Source organism: Lycorma delicatula, chromosome 8 (assembly GCF_047948215.1).
Source record: "Lycorma delicatula isolate Av1 chromosome 8, ASM4794821v1, whole genome shotgun sequence".
Classification (NCBI taxonomy): Eukaryota; Metazoa; Arthropoda; class Insecta; order Hemiptera; family Fulgoridae; genus Lycorma; species Lycorma delicatula.
Genome location: NC_134462.1, coordinates 91,642,911 through 91,662,354, shown reverse-complemented (window position 1 = coordinate 91,662,354; position 19,444 = coordinate 91,642,911). Strand labels below are relative to the sequence as shown.

Here is a 19,444-nt window from a genome sequence, read left to right as displayed (position 1 = left end):
TATAAATTTTATGTTTATGAGGATTCACTCCAAAAAATGTTCAAAAATCTTACTGTTATAAATCTTATTCTTAAAAACCAGTTCTTGTTTATAATAATTTTACTTTGTTAGTTTTTTAAAATTATTAATTTTAATTAAATTCAGTAGTAGATGTATTTTTGTAGTAGCTAATTATTTTAATTTTTTCTTTCAGGTCATCGCTTCCGTCCAATTCACGACTTTGGTTACGTAGCATTGGATATTGTTGATTTAATTGCAGAAGATTCTGGAACCTATACTTGCAGAGCAGTGAATGTTGTTGGTTCTGATGAAACAGCATGCAACCTGCAGTGCAGAGGTACAATATTTTATTTAACACATTCAGTACTGCTTCTCTTAGTATGATTGAAATGATTTTTGATTCCATATGGTTACTGCATAGACTTTTTCATGTTTAATTGTAATTTTTTAGATTAAAATAGGAGTAAGCAGATTAAAAACTTGCTTAAAATTTTCACTGAGGTTGTATTAACTAATAACATTAATTCATTAATTACTTTTTCTTTGTTATAGTTAAAAATTAAGAAGTTTAGCTTTGTGACAACTTTTTTACTTTTTTATTCTTGTCCAACTTGGTCTAGGAATCCCATCTCTTGAAATTTGTTTCATTATTGTCAAGTTCCAGTTACTCATATATATTTCCTTAAATGCTTTTATAATGCTAATTGTTCAGAAATAGAGCTAGCTGTAATTTTGTATTAACCAAACTTCTGCTCCTTGATGTGTTGATTTAGGAGCATTGATTGATTGATTTTGTTAAAATGCAAGGTATTTCAATATAGAATTATTTAAAATAATGTTTTAAACTGAAATCACTATCAGCTTATATGTTTTAAAATTAAATTATGTTTAAAAATTGTCATGAAATGTTTTTTTAAATAAAGTTTAATGAATCTAAATAAAAAAAAATATAAATAAAAATCAATTCACTATTGCAAGAGGTGAATGAAGTTTTTCTTGATTTTGATAAGACATTATAAATATAGATTTAAGTAATGTAGTGAAAATTGTAGAAATATGACATTTATATAAATATGACATTAAATTTTGTTGAGATGATGTATATATTTTCATTAAAATGACATGTATTTCATTAAGATGAAATATGATATTTGGAATTTCATTAAGATGTTTTCTTCCTAAAATTGTAGAATTATACTGAGAGATAGAAAATTGTATTTAAAACAGCAAAGTGTTTTATGACAAACAATTCTTTAACTACACTATAAGATTTGTTATTAATCAGAATAATTTTTTATTTTTATCTTATGTATAAAGCTCTAAATTGTGATCTATAGAGTTCACGTAATATGATAAATGTCATTTAAACTTTAATGTTATACTCATCAAAAAATTGCATTTATGTTAAAAAAAATTTATTATTATTATTATTATGCTTTTACGGCCAACATGGGACCACTTAAGTCAATTTTAGTTGGATCTTTTCTGAGAAAAGCGTGTTATTTTACTCTTCCGAGCTGCCCAGTATTTCTTCATCCGTTCAGATCTTGCTTTCTTTTCTTCATCCGTAAACACCCTCTTCGTTGTATTTTGTCGTTTGTCTGTCTTTTGTTTAAATCTAATGCTTTATCTTTTAGCTTTGTAATTTTTCCAGTTTTATTCTGTAGGTCAGTCAGGGAAATTCCCAATTCTTTCATATCTTCTCTAATTTCTTTGATCCATCCTACTTCTAGCTTTTGGAACGAGAGCTTTTCAATGATATTTCTTGACAGTCTTGTTTCCGGTGTCCTTATGAGATGACCAAAGAAAGAGATTCTTTTTTTCCGCATAGTATCAGTAACAGGCTCTATTTCTCGATACACCACCTCATTTGGCACAATCCACCATTGGCCTTCTTTTTGGTGTTTTTTATTGATACACGTTCTGACAATTCTCCTCTCTATTTTCAGAATTTTTTCAATTCGGTTTTTCTGAGTGATTTTGAAAAGGGTCTCGCTTCCGTAGGTGACTTCTGGCTGTACTACAGTTTTATAATGTTTAAGTTTTGTTTTAGCACAAAGGCATTTTTTGTTATATGTTGACCAAGTTAATTTTTGGGATTTAATCATTTTATTTGTCCTGTTTTGCCATGTCACTTTTTCATTTAAATTATAAGTTATTATTTCCCCTAGATATTTAAATTGTTTTACTATTTTAATTTTCTGATTGTTTACCGTAATGTGCTCTATTACCAGAGGATCTATGGCCATTAGTTCAGTTTTTTCGAAAGAGATATGAAGCCCTATCTTTTGTGCTAGGTTTTGAAGGCTCATGATTTGTGTTTTGGCTTCTTGAATATTATTTGCTAAAAGAGCGAGGTCATCTGCAAATCCTAGGCAATTTAGTGTGATGGAGTTTTTCTTAGTACCCATTTTTATATTTTTGGGATTTATTTCATACCATTTTCTCATGACAAATTCGAGGGCGCAGTTAAAAAGGAGTGGTGAGAGGCCGTCTCCTTGCCTCAATCCAGTTTGTATGTAGAAGGGTTGAGAGAGTTCACCTCTGAATTTCACTCTGGACTGGGTATTGGTTAAAGTTAATTTTATCATGTTTACGAGTTTAGGGTGAAGGCCCAGGTTTCTCAGAATATTCAGCATGGATGGTCGGTGTATACAATCATAGGCCCTTTTAAAGTCGACGAAGGTGATTATTAGTTGTTTTTTCCGTCTTTTATATAAGTCCATCATAAGTTTTAGGGATATTATTTGCTCCGGGCAACTCTCCATGGCCTAAATCCCCCTTGGTATTCCCCAAGTTCCAGTTCAAGTTGGTCGGTTGTATATGATTCTCGACAGGGTTTTGTATGTGCAATCCAGGAGAGATATGCCTCTGTAGTTTTCCAGATTAGTTTTATCCCCTTTTTTATGTAATGGATGAATGAGGGCTGTGGTCCAGTGTTCTGGAAGTTTTTCTTCGTTCCATATTTTCGCGAGGCATAGATGGAGGGAAGTTTTGACTGAATAAACTGATGAGTGTTTCCAGAGTTCTGCGAAAAGCTGGTCTTCTCCGCTTGCTTTGTAGTTTTTTATTTCATTTAAGGCTGCGAGAACTTCTTGAATTGTTGGTGGGTTGATATTTACTGGTGAAGTTTTAACTGGAGTTTCAGTGTCAATCTCAAAAAGCTCTGGGGGGTCGTCACAGTTGAGGAGTCTATTGAAGGTTTCTGCCAAAATTTCAGCATTTTCTTTATTGGTGTGGGCCATATTTCCTTTTTTTCCTCTCAGCATAAGGGTGGGTGGTTCATATCTTTGAAGAGCCTGACCAAAAATTTTATAATAGTCTTGGAAGTTAGTTTTCTTGGAACTTTCTTCTATTTGCTGAATCAAGTTTTTTTGGGCTTGTCGTTTGGTTCCTCTTATAATTTTCTGAGTTATTTTCCTTTGTTTGGTGAATTCATGGTTAGATTCTTCAGTTTTCTGGGTTTGGTGGTTGATCCAAGCCCGGTGTCGGTCTTTGACTGCTTTGTCACATTCTTCATTCCACCATTGGTGTTTTTTTCTTGGGTTTATAGGGGCTAGTTCTTCAGCTATTTCTTTCAGTTGGGATGTCAGTTCTTTTAAATTATTAGTTAATTTGAATTTTTTTGTTGTTTCTTCAAAGATGGCATTGTTTATTAATTTATGTGGATCATAAGCTCTTTTGTTTTTAGGTTGGGATTTTTTCTTTTTATGCGGGGTGAATTTTATTTTAACTTTAATTAAGTAATGGTCCGATCCAGTATCTGTTCCTCTCAAGACTTTTATATTATAAATCTCCTTGTGATAATTCCGGTCCATGCAAACATGATCGAGTTGCCATTCCCCTTTTTTCCAATCTGGGTGTTTCCAAGTCTTCAATTTGTTTGGTTTTCTCATAAAAAAATTTTATACAGTAATTAAATTATAGTGAAATTCTTGGAGTTTTGCATCTGTGTCTATCCCATCCTGGCCATTATAATCGCATATATCCATCCCATCCTGACCATTGTTTTGTTTGTTATTGTTATTATTGTTACTCCTGCTGTTATCAATATTTATATAATATTTATATTTAACAGTTATTTTACTTAGATTAAAATAATCATGTTTGATTATTTACAGCATCAGCTCAGATCATTACTGGTACACAGAATGAAACTGGTTTAGAACAAATACAGTATTTAGAAGATAAATCACGATACCAACGTTCTGAAGTTATTGAAGAGACTACAACACAAGTTCCTGTTTTTACAACATCACTTAAACAGTGTGATATTAAAGAAGGTCAACGAGCTCACTTTGAATGCAGGTTAATTCCTGTATCTGATGTTACAATGAAAGTTGAATGGTTCCATAACAACGTTCCAATAAAATCAGGTAATTATATATTTTTTTTTTTTCTTTAGGGCTATATTTTAAGAGTCCTCGATAGATTTTTCAGTTTGATGGTTTTGCAATGCCTGCAAAATCTATGGAGTACCACTTTGTAAATAAAGAAATCTGAATAAGGATCAAATGTCAACTGCCAAAACTGCATTTAATAAGCTGATTTTTTGTCGATTTTCATAGCTAAATAACAGTAAGTGGATAATAGCAAACTGCATGATTTTATAATGTGATTATTTTGTAACAACTGGAAACTTCCAGAAAGCAGTTTGTTGTAATATTTTTATTATATTAAACTATATAAAATATGATATTATTAAATAGATTAATCTTTTAAAAAACATTAGAAGTCTAAGTTAAGTTTAGACTTTCTAAAGAAAGACTAATCTTAAACATTTTGTATATATTGAATATATGTAAACATATGAAAACAATATATAGAATGAACTAAAAGTTGTTTTTCATTATTACAGGTTCAAGATTTACAGAGACAAACAGTTTTGGTTTTGTTGCCCTTGACATTCTGCATTGCCTTCCTGAGGATTCAGGAACATATACTTGCAGAGCTAAGAACATTGTTGGTGAAGCTGTCACTTCATCAACTCTAAATGTACAATGTAAGTCTTATTATTTGTTTTTATTATGCCATTACTGAATGGTAAGGTGCTCATAATTCATAATTTCAAATATTTTTGGTAAAAATTGTAGTTACTTTTTTTCATACTTTTGTCATAAATTTTTAAAGTAAAAATATTTCATAAATTTTAGATTCTATTTTGTTGTTTTCTTTGATTCATTATATTATTCTTGATTTAAAGAGTATTTTATTATAATTTTTGTGTTATCATATTTCATATAATTCATCAGTAAAAAGTAAAAAATTTCAATTGATTTTTTTTTTTTACTATAAAGTTAAGATAATTGAATTTATATTTCATGTTACCTCTGCACACCAAGTACTTAATACAGTTTTTCAATGCAGTTACAGTTTTTCAATTAAATCCTATCAAACACATTAACTTTTAATGTTAAGAAAATAGTTTATTAAAGTTGTCAACTATTTCATCACAGCTTATATAATGCTTTTATATACTATTGAGGTACAACTTGGATCAATTTTTTTTTTCTTAATAACAAATAAATCTGAAAAAAAATTCTACTATCCTAAATAACATAGAAAGTAGAATTAATTACACAAAAGTCGAAAAATTAATTAATTATACAACTACGCTTGTAGCGTAGTTTAGCTTTGTTGCAGATTCTAATATATCCTAATGTTTCTAAAAGTGCATTCTCTTTTTTTTTAATTTTGTTTTTAAGCTTAATCTGAAGTATTATTACTCTCATTCTTCTTTTAGTTCATACTCCCAATTATTTTATTGACATTCAATGTTTCATATTGATCTACCACTAATCAGAGATGATTCAAAAATTATTATAATACTATTTTAATATTTTTTCTTCTTTTTTTTATTTTGTCAAACAGCCAAGAAATCAATTTACTTAGAGACACAACATGAAGCAGCACTGAGTCGTTTGTCACAGTTAGAAGACTCATCAAGATATCAGCGTAGCACAGTTACTGAAGAAACTGTGTCACAAGCCCCAGTATTTACTCAGCCAATGAAAGATATTCGTCTCGCTGAAAATCAAGCTGCTCATTTTGAAGCTAGACTGATACCAGTTGGTGACACCAGACTTAAAGTTGAATGGCTCAGAAATGGAGTACCAATTGCAGCATGTATGTTTACTTTTCATCACTAATTTTCTTTAAAAAAAGTATATATATTTAAGTTTAAATAGATCAAGTTAATAATATTTTTTTAAGAAAGTATGTAGAAGTATTCAGTATCTGTTTAATGTTTGTTAAAATTATTGTTGAGTTACTATTAATTTTAACATAACTTCAGTTGTAGTAGAAAAAAGGGGCTGAATTTTTTAAAATCTTGTTTTAAATATTAATTTCAGAGCTTCCTAAAATAGCAAAATGCCTAATGGAGTTATATTTTGTTTTCTTTTGTTTATTACTATTACTTGTTTAAAATTATTTTCATTGCATTATTTTTAATTATTTAGTTTATTACTATTTTCAGTTCATTAGTTAATTAATTCACAAAACATCAATTTTGTTTTTACATTTAATTTTTTTTTTTAATTATTTTATTTCATTAAAATCAAGTCTTTAGAAAAAAAAATTAGAATACTGTTAGAAAAATTATTGAATGTATTTATCTTTTACCAAATTTCCAAATCGATTCATATTTTCAAAATCAGTAGGATCGCTTCATGTGGAATAAATGTTTTTTATATATATATATTTTTTTTCTATTCTAGTATGCTTCATTTATATTTGTTTATTATTACAGCAAACAGAGTCACAACTATGCATGACTTTGGTTATGTTGCACTTAATTTCAAATATGTCTACCCAGAAGATTCCGGTACCTATACATGTCGTGCTGTTAATGATCTTGGAGAAGCTGTTACTTCAGCAACAATGGTTGTTCAATGTGAGTATTTATATTTGATGAAATTTTTGGCATTTAGAATTGTTTTCTGTTTTTTTTTGTTTTTTTTTATCTAGTCAGGAAGTTTTTTTAGTATTTGTATATAAAGCACTTTTGTATATAAGGCTTTTTATTTCTCTTATCATGCTGTGAGTTAGTGTTACTAGATTTATATGTTCTATTCCTTGATTCTGATAAAATAATTAATTAATATTTGGTAGCATTCAGCTTTGTTAAGGCAACATAGCTGAAATAGTATTTGTAAAATACTATTGAAAAATAGTATTTGAAATAAATAAATTCTTTATTCAGCTCATGTTATAATTACACACTATGCAAATCACATTAGAATAGTATCATTTAATATGTGTTACAGTCCATAGATAAAAGCTTTGGAGTTTAAAACACCAGGTTTTATACTACCTGACCTTCTTATAGTTTTGATTCATGTAAAATATCTTAAGCATCAATGGCTTGCCAGGAGATGGTTTTCTTGAGAAAAATCATGTTCACTGTACAATCTACTTTTATGGTTTAACAAAGAGATCTGAATAACTGCATTTCAAGGGATTTAACGTGTTGATTTGCAACAATAAAATAACTCTCTGAAAAAGGCAATGGAAAACTATTTCCTCCCTGCAGTATGGAACGAGATGCTTATTATTCTTGGAAATGGCTAATGCATATCTTTTTAAGTCGCACATGTTTCATGTTAGATTGCCTACAACCATTGCACTTACAGCACCTAACATTTTACATATATAAAATTGTAAAGTAATTTTTTTTATTTTTGTGTTACAGCTAAGGAATCATTATTATTAGAATCACAACACCAAGGAGCATTACAAAAGTTGCAGGCGCTTGAGGACACCTCAAAATATAAGCGTAAAGAGGAACAAGAAATAATTGTAACTCAAGCACCAAAGTTTACAGCTCAGTTAAATGGACCTACAGAATTAGTTGAAGGACAGAGTGCACATTATGAATGTCGTATTGAACCATATCCAGATTCTAATCTTAAGGTTGAATGGTTCCACAATGGAAAGCCTCTGCAGTCAGGTAAAAAATTTGAATTTTTAAAAATTATGTAAATCATAAATTCTCTTGTTTGGTTTCAGTTAAGTTAAACTACTATAACATGATAATATACTGTAACATAAGCAATTTTCAGATCACAATTCTTTTTTTAATTATTTCTACTTTCTTTATAAAATCAATTTTAAGCTTATTTTTTAAAAGTAATTGTATGTATTTAATACTTTATAATCTTGATGAAGAACTTTTAAATTAAAAATAATTGCTTTCATATGTGTATGTTATAAGAACTTCTTAATACCTATAAATATTCAATTCGTTAACTCATATCTGTAAATACCTGTAAACTCATTATTTGGTAGAAAATACTTTTATCATGAGTAGAACAATACTTTTTTTAACGATTTATCATTACTGAAATCCATGTGTTTAGAATGCTATAATTAATCAAATAAAGTCACAATTACTAGAAAATGGAACCAGCTTTTTAGTGGATTTAAGAGGAATAGTTAACAAGGGATAGAAGTACCAATCTAAAAAAAGAAAAAATGGTTAACATTCAAGTATATATAAGAAAGAATTAAAGAAGGCAGGAAAAAACAAAGTGAGATATTAGGCATAAATACCGTATTTATTCGAATACCCCTGCACTTTTTTCTTGGAATTGGAGAGAAAAAATAAGGGTGCGGGGCTTACTTGAAACATAGCCTTTAGCCAGGATAATTTATGTAAAGTAAACATTTTCTTAGAAGTATCTAAATTCAATCACATAAATATAGTTACATCTAGGCTTTAGTTTATCAATACCGGATGACGCTTATACAGAATGCATTCTTAATTTAACATCCTGTTCATATTATTGATAGGAAAAAAGTGATGGTATTTTTATAAAACTGATTCATTCTATATAGCTTGCATCTGGTTCTAATGATACTACAGTTACAGTATCAGTTACCCATCGTCGTCTTGTCTATTTGCCATAGTCATTGTACTGTTTGTATATGTGGACGGTTATGTGCATTTTATCTGTTTAGTTTATCTTGTAAAGTTTAATATGGTGATTTATTTTAATTACGGCATTAAAATGAGTACATAAGGACAGCATCTACGATCTTTTACAGTAAATGAAAAACTGCGCGTTATAGAAGAGGCTGAAAAAATTGGAAATCGGGCGTCAGGAAGAAAATTTGACGTAGATGAAAGCTGCACTCGAGACTGGTGTAAGAAAAAACAACTTCTGGTGAAAGGCACTGGTAATAAAAGGGCTTTTCATGGCTTAAAACCAAAATACACAGACAGAAAAAAAATTGTATGACTGTGTTATGGAATAAAGGAAATACGGTTATGCTGTCATGACAGAAATGTGTCAATCATATGCTTGTGAAATTGCTAAATCATTGAATAAAGTTGATTTTTTAGCAAGCTGTGGATGGATAACATGATTTTTTACACGAAATGATTTGTCAATAAGACGAAAAACGACCATTTCTCAACGACTTCCAGACACTCATGAACAAAAAATATTACATTTTCACAAATACATAATAAATCTTAGAAAAGATAAAAGCTGTTTGCCTTCTCAAATAGGAACGCTGATCAAACCCCCATATATTTTAAAATGCCATTTGACAGAACCGTAAACAAAAAAGGTGAAAAAAGTGTTACGATTCGCCCTGGTGGTAATGAAAAACAAAGGTGTAGTGTTATGCTTTGCATTACTTCTGATGGATAAAAATTACATTGTTTATAAAAGAAAAACTCTTTCTACCATACAGGTAAATGGAGTTATTATCAGAGCACAGGAATCAGGTTGGATGGATGAAACCTTAATTTTAGATTGAATCAGGTGTGTATGGCAAAAGCGATCAGGAGATTTACTTAATAAAAAAAATACCGATATGCTAGTAATGGATTGTTATTGGGGGCATACGACTGATAAAGTGAAAGACATTTTAAAAAAGGGTATGACAGACCAAGTAATAATTCCAGGCAGATTGACATCTCTATTGCAACCACTAGATGTCTGCATTAATAAACCGTTCAAATCTGCATTAAAACAATTGTACAGTAAATGGATGGCTGATGAAAATTTCTTTCTCGCACCTACAGGAAGAATCAAACGCCCAGATTTTAACCGGATTTGTGTTTGGATAAAAGATGCTTGGGAAGGTATTTCCACGGAATTAGTAAGGAAAAGTTTAAAAAAATACAGAATATCTAATGAACTTGATGGTAGTGAAGACAATCACCTTTGGCAGAGCGACATGGAAACTACTGGTAACTCTTCTACAGACATTGACAGTGACAGTGATTAATTAAAAATAAAATCCCATATTAAAAAGTGTATTGAAATGATCCTTTTCAACATGATACTTTCTTTTCGTTTTACTGGCCTACTGATTCTGAACTAAACTAGTACTTACGGTAATTAATTATTAATGTAATATTAATATTGTAATTTAAATGAACAAATTAAATGCTTTACTTTCTGAATATTTTCATATTTACGTATTTTTTTTATATCTGTTGCACTTTAAAATACCAGTATATACTCAATTTTTTTTTTAGATTTTCAGTTCGGAAAATGAGGTGCAGGGCTTATTCGGGAGGGCGGGGGGTACTCGAATAAATACGGTATGTAACAAGAGAATAGCTTTTGTTGTGAAAATGGAATGCTAAGAAGATAAATAAAGCTAATATAATGCAACAGAAGTCTGGTGTTAAAAAAGGTAGGAGAATTAGTGAAGAACTGGAAATTAAGATGTATGTTTTATGTTATCTCTGTAAAATATACTAGGAGTGATGAGATAAAACGTGATGCAACTGTCTAAATTAGTAGCTGAATAATCAAACAAATTAAATTCAAAATTTATCTTCATCTTTGAAACTAGAAGTAATAGAATTTTGCATAAGTGTTGAAAAGAAGATCATCTGTAGATGTTAAAAGGGAAGGACACAGGTTCAAGAAATTCGGTAAAAAGAAGGTTAAGAGGAAAAGGTTAACAGATAGAAAGGCAAAGAGATTAAATTGTTCTATCATGATAAAACTTCTTACTTTAATAAACTTCTGATATTATGTAGTTTATGAAGAAAGAAAGGGAAGTATGATAATATTGTAGATATAAAAAAGTAACTTTTGTTTGTTTATTGTACTATTAAATTAAATTTGTAATATTATTAGTTAATTATAAGTTTTTAATATACATAATTATTTAATTTATATTTTTAATTGTTAAAGGTCATAGATTCCGTACAACTTATGACTTTGGTTTTGCTTCTCTTGATGTATTGACTGTGTATGGGGAAGATTCTGGTGAATACACTTGCAAAGCTACAAATAAGTTGGGTCATGCTTCATCATCTATCAAACTTAATGTAAAATGTAAGTATATTAATATAATTATTAAACTTCTGCTAAATATTTATTTTTTAAATTGTTATTTATCGCAAAATAATACTTCTGTGAATGATTTCAAAAAATATGTTTATTTTTAATATGATTAAATTAATATTTTAATATGACTTCCACAATGAAGTAAATGTTTTAACAGAATTATGAAGAATAGGGGTTGTAAAATAACAGCTTAGTATTCAAATATTTCAGAAGTTTAATCAAAAGTACTGAATTTTAAGCAATACATTACAAACATAAGAATACAGTTTAAATATTAACATATTTAAATGTTATTAAACATATTAATAATAGTCAGTTACAACTTTATATTTATATTTATTTCCTTTTTAACAAATTATAAAAATACTTAACTATCTAAATAAATTACTAACCAGAAATAAAAAATGAATGTATTTTTAATATGTTCTGTAAACAATTTTCAACCTCATTTCATCCATCATCTTTATGAATGATTTGGACAGTGTTATTATTTGTTTAAATTATTCTGTTGCAGCTAAGTCATCTATAATACTGGATACTCAACATGAAGGTGCTCTACAAAAGATAAGGCATCTTGAAGATGATTCAAAATACAAGAAGGTCTCAGCTGAAGATAAGATTATCACTGAACGACCACAATTTGGAAGACCACTGAAGAATATTGAACATTTACCTGAAGGACATAGTGCACATCTTGAAGCTACATTAACACCTGTTAATGATCCAACTATGAAAGTTGAATGGTTCTGTAATGGAAGACCAATTCAGCAAGGTAGATTTTTATTTTTATAATTATATAAAAACATATTTTAATCTCTCTTTTTAAAGAATGACTAATTTTACTTTCAATGATATGTTAATTTTTAAATTGTTAGGATATTTTAATAAGGTATGTATTTTTCCTGTAACAAATATTTCTGAATAATTATCAGTGTTTAATCATGCTTATTACATTAATGCAAATGTTTACTCATTAAGACACCAGAAGCATTTACAACTTTTTGTTGTATATAATTTTTTTACCTTAAGTAATACTCCCAGATTCGGTGAACTATTTAAATAAAAATCATAGATTTTACCTGTAAAAAAAAAAAGACTAAAAGTGTACAGTTTCTTCTTTTTCTCAACTTCCATGAGTGCTTTTGTACATAATTGCTTCTTTATTTTAATATAGAATTGTAAATAAAATAGTTCTCTCATTTGAACCATGAGAAAAAGTTAGCTTAAAAAAAGTACTGACTTTTTAACGCCATAAAAAATATGATAAAATATGAAATTCCAGTTTATCATACATTTTTTTTTTAATATGGTTCTTTATTTAAATACTACAACTAATAATAAAGTTACTATCAAGTAGAAATTCATACAAAATTATACCTTATTTAATCCTGTATTATTTCTTTTAAAAGTAAATTAATATTTGATTACATATCTATTTTAATTTTGGTAAGGATATAATACATTTTTTTAAATTCATTTATATTCTTTACAGGACACCGATTTAAAACAACTTATGATTTTGGATTTGTTGCCTTGGATATCTTATATGCATATCCTGAAGACTCGGGTACTTATATGTGTAAAGCTCGCAACGCTATTGGTGAAGCAGTTACTACATGTGCTGTCAGCATTGACTGTAAGTTAATTATACAATTTATCAAAATATTATTGCCTATACTTTATGATATATACGTTAAGGTTTCAATAGTATAACTCATAGGAGTATAGTATTCCAGATAGACAAGATGTGCATGTTTTTATCTGCATAATGATCATTTTATTCTAGATAAAATGATATTTTCAGTGGTTTCAGCTGGTTGTAATTATTGATAAAACTATTGACAAATTTCCACTATAACTCTGATGCCACAAGTAAAGAAAAATTATTGATGTTTTGTTTTCGGCAGCTGAATAAAATAATGTATCTCATAGATCGCCCACTTATTCAGTCAGTTTTAATTTTTATATCATTCATTAGCTGGTGATAAGAGTAAGAAATTTATACTATTATGTGTGTAAGTCTTTTCCAAGATTACAGAAAATTAATTTTCACATGTTGCATTATCCAAAAACTAAATTGAATTATTTATACTGTACAATGACTGTATTCAATATTTTAAGACTATTTTACAGCTCTATAATGAGAGTTCATTATAATGAATAACATTTTCATTCTTATTTAGTATCTGCATCATTCATAGCAAAAGGTAATAGACTGTTTTAGAAATTAGTTAATACTTTTGCTTATTGAAAAGATATATTTTTACTGCTATTTAATTTGTAAAATGTCTTACTTGTGATTGAATGAAAGTAACATTGTCAAAAGTAATTAAAAAATCAATTTTACAATTTTGACTTCTTATTAGGTAGATTTCATAAGAAAGCTATCTATTGTAATGTATACCATGATTTGGCTTCTGGAAAATTTTGATATATCTTCATGTTTCACATCTCCCAGACCCCAAAACCACCATCAGCTCAAATGTTTATATATACATTTCACTTTCTTCTGGACAACATAGCTGCTGAAATTTTGCATCAATCACTTTCAAATTGTTCCTTAAAAATAACTCGTCCCAAAATCTTGGTCAAGTTTGTTAACGACCAAAATCGAACCATGGGAGTGGAATGGGAGGGCTTTATTAAAAAAACAAAATATTGCTGTAACTTTCTTTTTAAGAAAAATATCAAATTTGTTTAAAGTTTTTACTATTCTTTGGATAAGGACCTAAAACTTATATAAGTAAAGTTTTTTGATATCACCAACCATTTGGCCCAGGGGGTGGAAAAAATGAGGTTTTGAAGACAAAAAAAATCACATCTCTCTTAATAGGCACGGTACTGAATTGGTTTGAAGTGGTCGGTAGACCTCTAAACATTACCTAAAACATTTGTGTGAAACAATTTTTGATATGACCAACCCTTATGGCAAGGGAGGACTAAAATGTTGCTGGAATTGTAAGAAGATTTTGCTGTAATTTTATTGTAATATTTTGAAAAATATGTCAATTAGGTTTACTTTTAATGTTTAATCCATTCATTCATAATTGATTGCATAATTTGTTATTTGTCTGTATTAAGTAAAACTTGTTTTTAATTTTAAAATTATGTTTATATATATATATATTATATATATATATTAATTTACATACTGATTAATTTACATATATATGGTTTATTACAGCTAAATCTGGATTACAATTAGACACATTAGATGAGCAACGAATGAAGAAGATTCGTGAACTTGAACATTATGAACGTCCAACAAAAGAGGAAGTTGAACCTGATCATCAGAAACCAGTGTTCATAACACCTCTGAACAAGTTAGTAATTATGTAATTTACACTTAGATATTTTATAGAATCAATTGTTATGTAACTTTTTTAAGTGCTTGTTATTTAGGATAAGTGGTGTAATTAGATTATATGGTATAATTGGAATTAATTAATTATTAAGTAGTTACTTACATATAGTTTATCACATCAGTGTAGAATTCACATGGGAGATGACAGAATGTACTCTTTTAGTACATTAAATGTTGTTTACTATAAATTTGTTGTAGTATTATTGAACAGAAAAATATTATTTACAGTACAAGTATTTTGAAAATCACTGCACAGGTTAATCTTCTTTTTTATAGTTACTTTACTTTTAAAATGCTATTATTCAAACAAGTTATATTTATAGTACTAGGAAGTTTTTTTTATTTTTATATCAGTGTTTTTGCAGCAGTTCTATTTTCATTTTATGAATTTATCTTAACTAATATAAAATAAATTACTAAGTAAAATAAATTATAAAATAACTCTGATTTCATTAAGAATGAAATACAGAATTATTTCAATTTAAGTAAAAGAAAATTTTTTACTTATCTACATATACATATAAATTTTTATTTATTTACGTATTTATTTATCATCTATTATATAAATATTTATTTATTTATCTATTTTATTTTCAGTTTGGAAGGTTTAAAGGAAGGTGACCATGCTCACCTTGAATGTAGAGTAGAACCTATTAACGACCCTAATTTGAGAATTGAATGGTTTATGAACGGTGTTGCTATTCGAGCAGGTCACAGATTCCGTACAACACATGATTTTGGTTACGTTGCACTTGATATATTATATACATGGGGTGAAGATACTGGTACTTACATGTGTAAAGCTACTAATCTTAAAGGAGAAGCTGTTAACACATGTAACATCAGTGTACAATGTAAGTACAATTAGTAGTAGTTCTTTTTTTCTGATGAAGTTAATTTTGAATAATCATTATTAATCACACCGTCTATGTTGCTATTTTCAATCTGCAGTTGATATTCACTCTGACTGTTCTTAATCTGAATATCTTTTTCCCTAAAATATCACCAACAGATGAATAATGGTTCCACTTCTGTATATTTTTCAGTCTAGAAGTTGATCCTTATAGTTCCTGTGTTATCTTTCTTCAACAGATAAGTGCTTAATATTTATTTCATATCCAGATTTAACCTAGCCAAAAGTTTGTTGAATTTTTTCTTCCCAGTCATAAAATTAATCTATCTCTTGGATATTATTACGTATAGTGGATTTATAGTATGATTTTTTCTTATTAATGAAATTCATTCTTAACACCCAACAGTAACTATAATTTATGTAAAATTTTTTGTTACTTAAAATATATGAATACATAGCAACTTCTTTATTTGTTATCTATTGCCCTTAAAATTAATATTTACCATTATATTCTTTTTTCTATTGATGTTCAGTTTTCTAAAAATACCATGATTAAAAATAAAAATAAATATGGTTTTAAAAGTTGCTGTTTAAATTCACTTTTAAATGAAGATTTCTTCAGAAGTTATGTCATGTAATAAGAAGATTTCTTCTCCTTTTCTTTCTAATTTTATCATGTACCAGAAAAGTATCATGTAAAGTAAGATTTATTTTCTTTTAGTTATGTTTCACTTAATTTAGTGTAGACAGTAGACATATTTATTAATAATTTGTTTTGTCCTTGTGTAATCCATCATCCTTGATGTAAAAAACATTTTTTTTCCATATAAGTTATTTGTTATTTTATCACTGATGATATTGTCATATAAAGCAAAATGCATTTAAAAAATTGTTGTTAGTACAGGTAACATCATAAAATGTTTGCACAAGTTTTTAAAGCTAATACTTTAAAAAGAGAGATTAATTATTGAAGGTAATTAATGATGCTTCCAAATATGTATTTTGGTTTACTTTTTCAATATGCTTAAAAATTCAGAACTATTTCTTGTTCAAGCAATTCATGTTAACATATTTTTGGTTTTTTTTTGTAATTATGTTTTAGTTATCTATTCTTAAAACTTTTAACATTTTAAGAATAATCATAAAATCTAGTTTTTCTAATGAAAAATTAGTGTCTTCAATAAAACTGCTGATTGGATAAATAGCATAAAGTAACAACTGCCAGTTAATGTTAACTAACCAGATTTTTTATATATAGAAATTTAATACTGTTCGCCATCACTGCTTTATTATGATCATTTGATAAATTGATTTTTTAATTAATCTGATCATTTAGGTCTATTTTTTTTCACTTTAACTGTGAAGTTGAACTCAGATTTTCTCATTTAGTCCTAATTTTTTCATAGACTAAATAAGGATTAAGTAATTGTGATCTAGATGTATGATAGATTATAATATTATCATTTACATGCTCTTTATTGTGTATGTATCTCTAGTATTATTTATTATTTATACATTACTTATTTATATATTACTATAGAAAAATAATAATTACAATTGTTACATGATAAGTGTTATCAGATGTTTTATTTTTCATTTATTGTAATGATTTATTATCTTTATCAGTGATAAAAATAATTACTATATAAAAATTGCAGTTAGAAAACAAATCACTCCAGTTATTATTATATTGCAGTTTTTATTATTATTATTATGAATTATGCGTTGATTTGTTGAAGTTATATTAGACATTAATTTAAATTATTGCTTATAGTGAATCAATTATATGCTTACATATATTCATTATTTTCTTATAGCCAAGAGAAGTGTTTACCTAGAAACACAGCATCCAGCCGGTTTAGAGAAGATACAAGAATTAGAAGCGCAGGGACATCCTGCTAAACTTGAGATTCAAGAGCCAATACCCACACCTCCGCGATTTGTAACAGAACTTAGAGTAAGTTAATATTTGATTAATTAATTTTAGAAATAATTTTATTTAAGGGAAATAACTTTTTTTTAGATATCTAGGAATAATGTAAAGTAATAGCTGAAATCACTATAATAGATTTATTAAAAGAATTGTTAATTTTTCTTTGAATACTATGATTGTAAGGAGCAAATCTACTATTCTGTTAAATGCAAGTAGATTTGTTAGCTTATGTTTAAAAATAAAATGATCATTAATTTGAACAAATAGATTCAATATTGTAAATTTTATATTTATAACTGTTTTAAGAAGCTCAGATACCTGAAGTTATAGTTTAAAACAGAGGTAAACCCACTTCAGCAGAATATTAAAAAATAATTACACAATACTATTAAGACTTTATTTTATATATACATGTAGTATACTTAAAATATACAGTATTGTGGGCTTAAATACCTATCTGTTCATCCTGATAGAATTCCTAGAGTGATATTGTTTAGAATCACAATTCTTTTGGTTTACCTTAAATCTGATCCTGGTGAAATCTGTGCTGAATTTCTATATGTAACCATTTCATAATATTTATTGATCGTAATAATTTACATTTAATCATAATTGTTGCAAAAACTGTAAATTGTAGTATTGTATATCTGTTAATAAATCAACTCTGTACAAGCACTTCATGTATTTCAGATTCAGATGTTTATATAACTTAGATATATTTAATGCTAACTTAGATTATTTAATGCTATAAATACTATGAGAAAGAGATACTAAATTTATGTAATCATTTTATATTTAGTATGTGTATGCAAGTGAATATACGTGTGCTTCGTTTTGGGTAGGATGTCATTACAGATAATATAACTACATTACTTTAATTTAAACTAAAATTACCAATATAAGTTTGTAGTTTGTTTTAAACTAAGTAGCTTATTTACAGTTCTGTTTTTTAATATTTATCAAAGCAGTTTAAGATATATTTTTACAATAATTACCATTTTGTAATGATTTTTCTTTTCATTGCAGGGCACTACAGATTTATTTGAGGGGCAGACGGCTCACTTTGAGTGCCAGGTTGAACCATTACACGATCCAAACCTCCGAATTGAATTTTATCATAATGGTAAACCATTACCATCTGCATCTCGTTTCCATATTACATTCGATTTTGGTTATGTTGCTCTTGATATTACACATATTGTACCTGAAGATGCAGGAGAATACAGTGTTAAGGCTATCAATAAATTAGGACAATGTACATCTTCTATTAAACTTAATGTCACAGGTAAGATATATTATCACTATTATTGTTTTTTGAATATCCAGTTACTATTGAAATGAGTTAAGTTTTAATTTAATCATAGTATTTTCAAAGTACTAAGATTTCATGTACCTTACCAGCTCAAAAAAAGTAATGTGGTAAGTCAAATGACATTGGCTGGTTGTGTGATTAGTTAGAGCGAATTTTTGAATTTGATAGAATTTTCTTTTAGCGTTTCTGATTTAAAATGGACAGCAGAACATGTTAGAAAAATCACATCTTTATTCAGTTTAATAGTAATAAATTTAAATAAATTTTATTAATGATTATTGTGTAATATTTGATTTTTTTTAAATCTTTTATTAATTGACCAGTCTGATTAGTAGTTGCAATGGAATTGTTCATATTTCAAGAGTTACTTCAGTCTCTACCTATATGTTTATACCACAGGCTCATAATTCTTGACAGTATAGTGTGTATTCTATTCTTCTGTCATAAAACAAATTATACAAACATGTTCTTCCAGTATTCTTTTTAAAAACAAATAATAACTTTATAATAGTTACTGACTTAGCTTACTGGCTTAGCTATACTTACTGGCATAGCTAATAGAAATTTCCAGAAGTGGCTTGCAGCGTTGAATAATCCTTTTATTCTATTTTCAAGTGTAAAAAGTCTTTTTGATGCCAATAGTTATAATGTTTTACCATTT

The 19,444-nt window shown here is 27.9% G+C and overlaps 1 protein-coding gene across 9 annotated transcripts in view; it reads left to right on the top strand.

The window, feature by feature from the left end:
* The window catches only part of sls (sallimus), a 397,202-nt gene that overhangs the window by 91,261 nt on the left and 286,497 nt on the right, over nt 1-19,444 (top strand). For all 9 annotated transcript variants that reach the window (XM_075372741.1, XM_075372740.1, XM_075372745.1 and 6 more), the window contains exons 25-37: nt 194-337; nt 4,122-4,376; nt 4,859-5,002; nt 5,872-6,126; nt 6,752-6,895; nt 7,694-7,951; nt 11,166-11,309; nt 11,836-12,093; nt 12,814-12,957; nt 14,506-14,644; nt 15,283-15,539; nt 17,356-17,495; nt 18,498-18,756. In XM_075372741.1, coding sequence (XP_075228856.1) covers nt 194-337; nt 4,122-4,376; nt 4,859-5,002; nt 5,872-6,126; nt 6,752-6,895; nt 7,694-7,951; nt 11,166-11,309; nt 11,836-12,093; nt 12,814-12,957; nt 14,506-14,644; nt 15,283-15,539; nt 17,356-17,495; nt 18,498-18,756 — 2,541 coding nt within the window. The remainder of the gene's footprint in view (nt 1-193; nt 338-4,121; nt 4,377-4,858; nt 5,003-5,871; nt 6,127-6,751; nt 6,896-7,693; nt 7,952-11,165; nt 11,310-11,835; nt 12,094-12,813; nt 12,958-14,505; nt 14,645-15,282; nt 15,540-17,355; nt 17,496-18,497; nt 18,757-19,444) is intronic.